This window comes from Arachis hypogaea, chromosome 8, assembly GCF_003086295.3.
Source record: "Arachis hypogaea cultivar Tifrunner chromosome 8, arahy.Tifrunner.gnm2.J5K5, whole genome shotgun sequence".
Lineage (NCBI taxonomy): Eukaryota > Viridiplantae > Streptophyta > Magnoliopsida > Fabales > Fabaceae > Arachis > Arachis hypogaea.
Window position 1 is genome coordinate 39,372,413 of NC_092043.1, and position 10,372 is coordinate 39,382,784.

General features: G+C 33.6%; 1 protein-coding gene across 11 annotated transcripts; it reads left to right on the forward strand.

Moving 5' to 3' along the window:
- Window positions 1–591: 591 nt before the first annotated feature.
- Window positions 592–6,879, forward strand: LOC112707396 (putative nuclear RNA export factor SDE5). 11 transcript variants are annotated; one of them, XM_072201284.1, is made up of 13 exons: window positions 817–935; window positions 1,164–1,247; window positions 1,715–2,266; window positions 2,980–3,044; window positions 3,558–3,635; window positions 3,964–4,001; window positions 4,111–4,325; window positions 4,768–4,853; window positions 5,066–5,122; window positions 5,494–5,561; window positions 5,663–5,766; window positions 5,853–5,920; window positions 6,596–6,879. In XM_072201284.1, exons 3-13 carry the CDS (start codon window positions 1,741–1,743, stop codon window positions 6,716–6,718), a joined length of 1,428 nt encoding a protein of 475 aa, XP_072057385.1. In that variant the 5' UTR covers window positions 817–935; window positions 1,164–1,247; window positions 1,715–1,740; the 3' UTR covers window positions 6,719–6,879. The 11 variants fall into 11 exon arrangements, with proteins under 11 accessions (XP_072057382.1, XP_072057383.1, XP_072057389.1 ...); XM_072201281.1 differs by lacking the exons at window positions 817–935; window positions 1,164–1,247 and adding an exon at window positions 592–750 and having other exon boundaries at window positions 2,980–3,005; XM_072201282.1 differs by lacking the exons at window positions 817–935; window positions 1,164–1,247 and adding an exon at window positions 592–750 and having other exon boundaries at window positions 2,980–3,005; window positions 6,599–6,879.
- The last annotated feature ends 3,493 nt before the right edge of the window (window positions 6,880–10,372 follow it).

Sequence of the window (10,372 nt, forward strand, 5' to 3'; positions counted from 1 at the left end):
AAATAGATCAAAATACACGTTAAAGCATTCACTAGAAGCATGTAAAATAGCGTAAACGAAGAACAGTTTCATCATAATAGTAATATGAAATCTAAAACAAGAACAGTAAAACCTAGAAGAACCTAGAAGAAACAGAGCGAGAAATACTGACAATATAGTGTTTCGATTTCGAAATCAGAAACAAAAATGTGAAAAACCTTGAAGAATAGTAAAACAGTACGTTACCTTGAATAATGTTTTTTCGTTTTTTCTGCTGATTTTTTATGGAGAATTGTATCTTTTGTTCTTGATTTCTTCTACTTTTCACGAGGAGTTAGAACGTTTCTTCAAAATCGTAATTTATTTTGAATATGGCTTGAAAATTGACGGTTTGCGTTTTGTTTGAGGAAGAAGAGGAAGAATGTGTCATAATGAGTGTTTTGGAAAATGCAACCGTTGTGTGAGACGCTTGCGTTTGATGCTCCATCCTAAAGAGTGAGTATGCGTGATTTTTTTTTTTGGCTGGGCCAACTTGTATAGCTTGTAGGACAAAAAGATTTGTATGTGTAGCAAGTCTATTTTTATATAGTTAAAATGTAATAAAATTTTATTGAAAATAAAATTTTCTGAAGATCTATTTTTTTTGTCGGATAGATTGGACAATCCTGATTCTAGGTAACCAGATGGATTGGACAACCCGATGCTAGCCCAACACACAATCAATAACATGCAGGAAGCAAAGATATTCCATGGAATTTCCTTTTATTATTGGTAATTTTCTCCGTATACTTTTACGTATGCTCGTGCATATATATGGCTTACATACTCATACTTGCAGTTACATACCTGCATATCAACCACTTTCCACTTAACGATTTGAGTGTTTTGGTCGCTTCGTATTCTTCCACCGGAACCATCACAACTCACAAGCTTCTGCTACCTAAAATAGTCAATAGGTTATAGGTTCTCCTTTAAACGCTGCCGTTTCATTCTCTTACATTTTCTTCCCTCTTTCTATTTCTTTTTTAATTGAAACTTGAAATTTTATATATCAACTCGCATTTTTGCGTTTCACTTGTTCTGTTTGTTTGGCCGCCGAGAAAATTAAGGAAAATTTAAGTAAGAAATGTTTGATGAAAAATCAAGGACTTAATGATACTAATATTTTCTATCACTGACGCCAGCATTTCCAAATTTGAGTTGCGTGAAGAATAAGGCTCCTGTATCGTAGTTTGCAGCGTAATCTCTGGAATCTTTTTTTTTTTAAGGTGATTATTATCATTTTCCATGTGCTTTCATTCTTCGCTTTTGCTTGTTAGATTGCTCGGAAATTAAAAGAAAATTGTAATGAACATTTGACGAAGGTTTGAAGCCTTACGTAATTGATAAAGTCAAATTGTAAGCTGAGTTTTTTTTTTTTTTTATTTTGTAATTTGTATGAACTTGCATTCTTCGGTTGTTTGGTAGCAGAGAAAATAAAGGAAAAGTGAAGAGACATATGATGAAAATCGAGAGACCTTAGCTGCTAACAAACACTCTAGTCTACTGCATTTTCATGAGTTACTTAAGAGAATAGTCATTGTAATCTCTCTCTTTCTTTTTTTAAGAAATTAAGTTTTCTTAGAAAAAGTAGCTCCACTGTGATCATTGTTGCTTCTGTTCAAGCTGTTCTTGACAGACATGCTAAGTGCATGATTTTCCATTTCTTTTTGCTTGCTGAGATTTTCTATTACAGTGGCTGGAGAGAAGAACATTTTGAAAATGCCTCCCTACTCTGATGCTGAAGAAAGGGACCTCAGTGTTCTGCTTGAATCTTTTGGTTCTTTATTTTCTCTGGAGGATATAGCAAGTGCATATTGTGAGGCGAAACGCAATGTTAATATGGCTGCTGAGATCCTCTGTGCCTCCTCTAATAGTGATGAGCTCAAGGGTACAATTTCTGAACCTGCTAAAGTGTCTTCTGCAAGTGAATTTCCGAATTCCCTTCATGGGGAAAGGAACTCAGGTGCAGTGAAATCAAAGCCTCATCGTGTATCACTTGGCACTGTCTCTGGTGTTGTTGGAAAGGAGTACATTCACCCGAAGAAAATGCCGACTCAAGGCGTGAAGAGCAAACCTTCGAAGATAGATGCAAAGGAGCTGCCAGAATCAGAGATATGGAGTGAAAGGGATTCACTGAAAATTGAAGCAGCAAAGGGCAGCATGAGGGATGATGTTGTAAACTTCCTCTTTCAGATGCTTGGAGATGGCTTTGAGCTTGACAAGGATAAGATACATGATGTTCTTGGTAAATCTTCACTCATCATAAATGGAGAATGAGTTTGATGCTTATTGCATGAAGACTAGTAGTAATGATTGTATTTTAACTATTTATACTCATTTTGCATGGCAAACCATATTGATTCCATCAATGGATGGCTATGGGTAAACTTGGATTTGGATCCTCTAAAGTTTAAATTTCACTTTAGAGAGTAAAGTGTGATCTCTCACCATTTATTTTATAGGTGGGGCCAAGAGTAAATATGAGAGAGAAACTATTTAAGGTAGAAGATCACAATTTACCCTCTAAAGTAAAAATTCAAAATTTAGAGGATCCAAATCCGGTGAACTTAGGTAATTGATGATGGATGAGCGGTATGGAGTTCCATGCAAAATGAGTACAACCACCATTTCTCTATTAGAACAGTGGGTTACAAGTTGTCATGATTGTCTTTTACTCGATGCATCAATTTGGGGTAACATCAACAGAGCTTTTGTCATATTTTCAGTGTCCAGTTGCTTTTTTACTATGACCTTTCATTTTCATTCTACCTATGTCCTGCTTTTGGTACGATAGCGCTCTGATTTTAGTCTAGACTTGACCATACTATATTTTGCAAATTTATTTCTTGTGCAACAGTCACATTTTTACAATTTCATTATATTAATAACTGCTCTTTGTTAATATTTTTGTTTGACTATGTGGTTGATAGATGACAAATTGATCTATGGTATTTGCAGGCCTCTGTGGATATGATGTGAAGAAGGTACACGTGATTTTACCTATTTGCATTTTGGACAATTTGGTAATCTCTTTTGGGCTTAGTTACATGAACACATACTATATTTTCATTGAAGTTGCCACTAAGTATCGCATTGCAAAGAGCATAATCTTTGACAGAAAAAGTTGTTTTTAACAAGCTTAGAAAATAGTACTATATGTAGTTTGTTCTGTTGGTAACTAAATAAGTACAGAACAACATAGAATAGGTTTTAGCTTTTATTTTCTTCCATATTTGATAATGTATCTCTTTAAAGTTCAAATTTGCTGAAATATTTTCTATTAAGCAGTGTACCTTGTGATGACACTGATTAAAATAGGACGTGCAAAGGAAGTGATTTTTGAGAGAATGAGTGGCAACATATGATATGTATTGTTTTGGTCAATAACTGAGTTGTAGAATAAGTCCAAATTCTACGATCAAATATCATTTTCTTATGATCATTTAGGTCATTTTCTTCCAAAATCCTCTCCATTATTTTAGTTAAGTGAAAAAATTTCTCTATGATACAAGAATTGATTTGGAGTCGTTATGCAGACAATGGAGGAGCTGCTTGACATGTCAGCTTCTACATTGGAGAAAGGTGATGACGATCACGGTCTGGCTGGTGAAAATGTAAGGATTCGGCTGAAAACCTAAAGTATTAAGTTATACTTGTATGGTTTGCATTATTTGATTGTCAATTGTGATTGGGATTATTGATGACCCTGCACCGGCATGGGCTAATTTCAGCTATTCTCGTGTATTCTGTTGTAATGCTTCTAATCTTTAAAATCAATCTACCCGCTTATTTGGAGCAAAATCCATCCTGTAAGAAGTTAAAACACATTATGCTTATTGACAATCCAATTGAAATTTGATGTGCCTTTTAGGTTTTAATATGAACATTCATTCTAGTTTTCTTATTTGGTTTTCTTTTTTATTTATTTGTCTCTTCTGACAGTTAAAAGATCAGCATCCAGATGTAAGCTCTGAATCCAGGTGCATCATTGTCAATGCTTGCTTAGTGTTTCATCTTAAGTAATTGCTTTCTGCTTTTTATATTTTTCATGTTCCAACGTGCTTTACTTCATGTGGACATTCTTTGCAGCGAGAAAGAATGCAATTCAATTGATAAAGTAGGGCTTCAGAAAGAAATCTTAGGATCATTATTTTCTTTTCCACAAAGGTCTGAAGAACAGCCAAAGCATAGGCTTCCAGTGAGATCAACCCCATATCGTTATGGTAGACGAGTTGTAAGAATTCCAGAAGATACCCCAAAAGTTCAGCAAAGTACTACTGTAGTGCCACAAGTTATAAAGGAAGGTGTGTTGACGATATATGCTTTACCAAAATTAAGAAATGATGAGAATATAATAAAAATCTGGTATTAGTTCAATGATTATTCTTTGGTGTTTCCAAGACTAGGACCCAGACAAGATAAATATCTCTAAGAATTTCATATGATTAACTGAGATGCTTTCGTAGATGGAAAATTAGTTTCGTAAAATAATAACGTATCCTTCAAGTCACATGCCACACCATATCACTCACAACATATACGTTAAGCTTTGTGCCAAGATCTTAGGTCAACTTACTCTTTCTCATGTTAGCATTGTGGTTTTGTAACATTGCTGCAATACACGAACGACTCTTTCTATGCAAAATCCTTTTCTTCTGTATTGATTCATTGAATCTTGTTTCTGAACTCTGTTTAAATGTATTTATTCTGTTGTCAATTCTCTTTGCCACATTACTTCAAATGCAGAGAGCGACGAAGATGAGAATAGCTATAATGTGCTGCGTAGAGCAGTGAGGGAAAATTGGGCTACCATGAAAGAATACTACAGTGCTGTAAGATTCTTTCCTTTGCTTTTCCTTGATATTTCTGGACACACAAAAGTAAAAAATGTTTGTATGTAATGGAACTTGTGGACTTGCCAGGATCAATAGTTGCGATAGCAGCTGCCACTGTTTTCATATAGGAAGATGTCATGGCCTTCTTTTCTGCAGAAAATGCTAAATGCGGTTGGTAAGTAGTGTTAATTATCTCGGCTGTTTTGTAGGCTGTTGATGCATTTGCTAAGGGTGATTATGCACGGGCAGACAGACTTATGGAACAGGTATATATGAATCTTGTGATATGTTCGTTTTTATTTTGTCCTTTTCTTGCATTTTATTTTGAATCTGGTATTTTCGGATATCTCCTGTTAATAATTCAATTCTTTCTTGTGTCACTGTGTGTGTTTGAGTGCACGCTTTAGAGGTTTATAGGATGCAATTATATACAGAATGTACGTTCAAACTGTCTTGTTCTTTTTCAAGGTGTCTAGTTTGTGTTCTATGGGTACTTTATTAGTGGCTATCTCAAGGCAATTGGGTTTTATTTTCATATGCCATTGGAGCTATATGTCAGTATCATAGATGATATTTACTCATCATCCATGCATTTGTTGTTGATATTCGATTGTTTACAATCTTCTTTAACGTACAGGGACACTTTTATAACAGAATGGCTCGAGAAGCAGATGAAAAATCTGCACAAAAGCTTCTTCAGTCTAGGTAAGTAGCCAAAATAAGTAAATAAAAAGCGATGTCTTAAATCATGTGTGCTTTGGTGTCTCATTGAAAGAGAAAAAGCATTTGTTGAATTTTGATGGCAGTGAATCCAATGATGATGCTATACCTCTTGACTTGAGCGAACATGAACCAAAGGAAGCCCTTCGTCTTGTCAAGTTTCATTTGACTACTCTCTCTGGCATTCATTGTAAGCTTAGGCAACTAACTCTTTCCTTCCAAGTTATTTGATTTTCAAAGGGGTTTCATGACTTGGTACTTGTTTGGCATTTCCAGCAATCAAGTACCTTAAAGTCATAGTTGGGACAGGAGATGAAGATAAGAAAGGAACAAGGAAAAAACTGGTAAGAACTTGATAAATTTTCTCAATTTGAGAAGTGTCTAAGTAGACATGAACTTTTGGAGTTCAAAAAATATTTTTGCTAATGAAAGAACTTATCACTCTTAGCTTCCTACACATTTTGGTGAAATTAATCTCAAATTACTCAACTTATAAAATATACATTGTCATCCTGAGGTTCAAGTAACATTATATTTGATATTCTTATATTTTGAAAGGCGTAAGACAAATTGTTTGACAATTAAGTATTAAACTCTCCTAAAAAGAAATTTGGAAAAAAATAATTTGCTTGAGGTGAATTTCATAAAATTTTGAAAAAGTTAAGTATAATTTATAATTTAGTGTCTCTAAAGTGATGTGAGGACTAATATATCAAGTTTTGCCTATTATTTGATTGGCATTGATAAATTTATAAAGCAGCATCATTTTAATATTGATAAGTTTTAAAATGTTCGATAATAGTGCTATCATGCCATAAGGGAACCTAAAATGCATATGATAAACTCATATACATGCATGATACGCGTATATCTTAGGAATTTTTAAACCTCCTAAACCAAGTTAAATAATTCTTTTACGAGGTAGATATTGAAAATTGTTTCATTTTTGACGAAAATGCTTTGTGGAGCATTTTGCTCAATCGATTAAAAATTAAAGATATTCGTAATTTATGTTGTAGAAGATTATTAAGCAGCTGAGCACGAATTCCATTCAATGGACCGAGGAAGACAACGGTAGGATCCTACGCCTCAAAGTGGACGAGATTGATCGTGAGACCTTGAATTTTGCCCAAAAGAATTGATATTTATGAATTTAGCTTAGTCCTTTAAAACTTGAAAAAGTATATTGATATCAAATTGTAGTCTTTCGTAACCGATGATATCAGATTATTGTTAAAACATTCAGCTAGTGTTTGCACAATCAAATCAATGAACATGACAAGGTCATGTACTTTTTTGAACATGTGAGAACCCAGATTCTATGCAAAAAATAAGAGAGTTCAACTTGATAACTAATTATTTTTCAACTAATATCAACTAACTTTTTTAAAATTATATTTTTATTACAAATTTTACCTTAAATCTTAAAAATAATATCTTCTAAAGTAAAAAAAAAAAATAGTAAATTAAGAAAGTAAAAGTCTAATTACTCTTGAATCAAAGTTGTGAAATTCACACATAATAGAAGTTATAAATCCTAAATTCAATTTTAAATACTAAATCTTAAAAAAAAATTAAAAAATTAAAAATAAAAAAATTAACTAATATTAATTAATTAAAAATTAATTCTCTATGCATGTTACCAACTTTTTGAAAAAAGAACCAATAACTTTACAGTTTTACTTGGAAATCGATTAGGATTGTAGACAACTAGAGTCACCTAGTTGAAAAATAGGTTTGTTATAAAAAACAAAAACAACTCTATGTTGTAAAATAATTAAAGAAAAAGTAATAAAATAAAGTATAAATAGAAAAGCACTACTATTAGTATTTACCAATACTATTATACTACTATAAAGATAATATGTTAATATTATATTAGTAGTATACGAAGAGAGAAAGTGCTTTGTAGTAAGAAAGAAAGAGAGAGAATATTTGTTTTATTATTGCTGTGTATTGTTTCGACTCATAGCCCCCATTTAATATTTATACATGTATAGGGTTCATATTTTCAACCTTCATTAAATGTAAATTCTTTCTTGGTAACATGAATACTAAGTCACCCATGATATTAATGGGCATCCATATCTTTTGTGCTTATCACAACACTCCCCCTTGGATGATCATTTAGGATTATGCCTCGTTAAAACCTTACTAAAGAAAAACCCAATAGGAAAAACTTTAGTGAAGGAAAAAGAGTATAAAATCCTTTATGATCGGGACTGCCTCATTAAAAACCTTGTCAAGAAAAATCTAATGGGAAAAAACATGACCAAGCAAAAAATAGCACAATCTCCCCCTCTTGTCGACATCAGTTGATGTCTCGAAATCGGCGCATCCCAATCTCATGCACCAATCTTTCAAATGAGAATTTTGAGAGTGACTTTGTAAATAAATCTGTCAGATTATCACTTGAGCGGATCTGTTGGATATCAATTGTCCTTTAATTTTGAAGATCATGAGTGAAGAAGAATTTGAGAGAAATATGTTTTGTTCTATCACCTTTGATGTATCCACCTTTAAGTTGAGCAATACATGCTGTATTATCTTCAAACAGGACAGTTGGAGCTATCTTTTGATCAATCAGTCCACATGATGACAGAATATATTGGATCAAACTTCTCAGCCAAAAACACTCGCGACTAACTTCATGTATCGCTAGTATTTCGGCATGATTAGAGGATGTTGCAATCGTCTATTTCGTGGACCTCCATGATATAACTGTACCACCATATATGAATAGGTATCATGTTTGAGATCTCCCTTTATGTGGATCAAACAAGTATCCAGTATCTGCATAGCCAACTAATTGTGACTTGGATCCATAGGGATAAAATAATCCTATATCAATCGTTCCATGAAGATATCAAAAGATTTGTTTGACTCCACTCCAATGTCTTCTGATTGGAGATGAACTATATCTTGCTAGTAAATTCACAGCGAATAATATATCGGGTCGTGTATTATTAGTAAGATACATTAGCACTCCAATGGCACTAAGATATGGTACTTCAGGACTAAGGATATATTCATTTTCTTCTTTAGGATGGAATTGATCTTTTTCCACATCTAAAGACCTTACGATCATTTGGGTACTTAATGGATGTGACTTATCCATATAAAATCTCTTCAAGATCTTTTCTGTGTATGTTGTTTGATGAATAAAGATCTCATTTTTTGTATGCTCGATCTGTAGGTCGAGACAAAATTTAGTCTTTCCAAGATCTTTCATCTCAAACTCTTCTTTTAGAGTTTTTATAATTGTTGGAATCTCTTCAAGAGTTCCAATGATATTTAAATCACCAACGTACACAGCAATTATAATGAACCCTGATGTAGATTTCTTTATGAAAACACATGGACAGATATCATCATTCTTGAATCCATTTTTGGCCAGATACTCAGTAAGACGATTATAATACATTCGTCCAGATTGCTTTAGACCGTATAAAGATCTTTGCAATTTAACTGAGTATAACCCTTGTGAATATTCATTGGATGGTTTAGATATCTTTAGTTCTTTAGGGACTTTCATATAGATATCCCGATCTAATGAGCCGTATAAATAGGCTGTTACCACATCCATTAAATGCATATGCAGTTTATGATATGCAGATAAACTGACCAAATAACGCAATGTTATCGCATCCACTACAGGGGAATATGTTTCTTCATAATCTATACCGGGTCTCTGTAAAAAACCTTGTGCTACAAGTCGAGCTTTGTAGCGTACAACTTCATTTTTCTCATTTCGTTTTCTCACAAATACCCATCAGTATCCAACAGGTTTTACATCTTCTGGTGTATGGACTACAGGTCAAAAGACTTCACATTTTGCAAGTGAGTCTAACTCAGCCTTCATGGCTTTTTCCCATTTTGGCCAATCATTTTTTTGTCGACATTTTTCGATTGATCTTGGCTCAAGATCCTTATTTTCATGCATGATATTTAATGCCACATTATACGCAAATATTTCATTGACAATTGTCTTATTCTGATCCCATTTCTCTCCTGTAAAGACACAATTTATCGAGATCTCGTTATTTTCAGAATTTTTAGGTACCTGAACGTCTTCTGGCGTTAAAATTATATCAGAATTTTGGACAACTGCATTTGTCTTTACTATGTATTTTTCAACAAGAATAATATTTACCTCTTTTTTCTTTCGATTATTTTTGTCTTTGGAACCGATAGGCTTGCCACACTTCTGGCGTGTATTTGCTTCGGTGGCAATTTGTCCAATTGGGATATCAATTCGAATTGGGGCATTTTCCGCTGGTATATAAGATTTGGTTATCCTCTTTGTATCAGAAAATACATTAGGAAATTCATTTGCTATTCTTTGCAAATGTATAATCTTTTGAACTTCTAGTTCACATTGCCTTAATCGAGGATCTAAATGCATCAAGGATGATGCATTCCAATTAAGTTTCTTTTCAGGAAACTTATTCTTTCCCCTTCATGTTGAAAATTTTGATTCATCAAAATGACAATCCGCAAATTGGACTTTAAATACATCTCCCTTTTGTATCTCAAGATACCTCACTATAGAGGGAGAATAATGTCCAACATATATCCCCAATTTTCTTTAGAGTCCCATTTTGGTGCAATTAGTTAGTGCAATGGGAACATATATCGCACACCCGAATATTCTTAAATGGAAAACATTTGGCTGTTGACCAAAATCTAATTGCATAGGAGAGAACTGATGGTAACTCGTTGGCCCCAATCGAATAAGTGTTGCGGCATGTAAAATAGCATGCCCCCAAGCTGAGGTTGGGAGATTTGTTCTCATA

Excerpts from the sequence above, each read along its gene's own strand:
- LOC112707396 (XM_072201279.1), top strand. The coding sequence starts at position 729 with ATGGAATTTCCTTTTATTATTG. Across the intron at positions 2,267-2,979 it reads TAAGATACATGATGTTCTTG|GCCTCTGTGGATATGATGTG; the intron begins GTAAATCTTCAC and ends TGGTATTTGCAG. Across the intron at positions 4,326-4,767 it reads GCCACAAGTTATAAAGGAAG|AGAGCGACGAAGATGAGAAT; the intron begins GTGTGTTGACGA and ends CTTCAAATGCAG.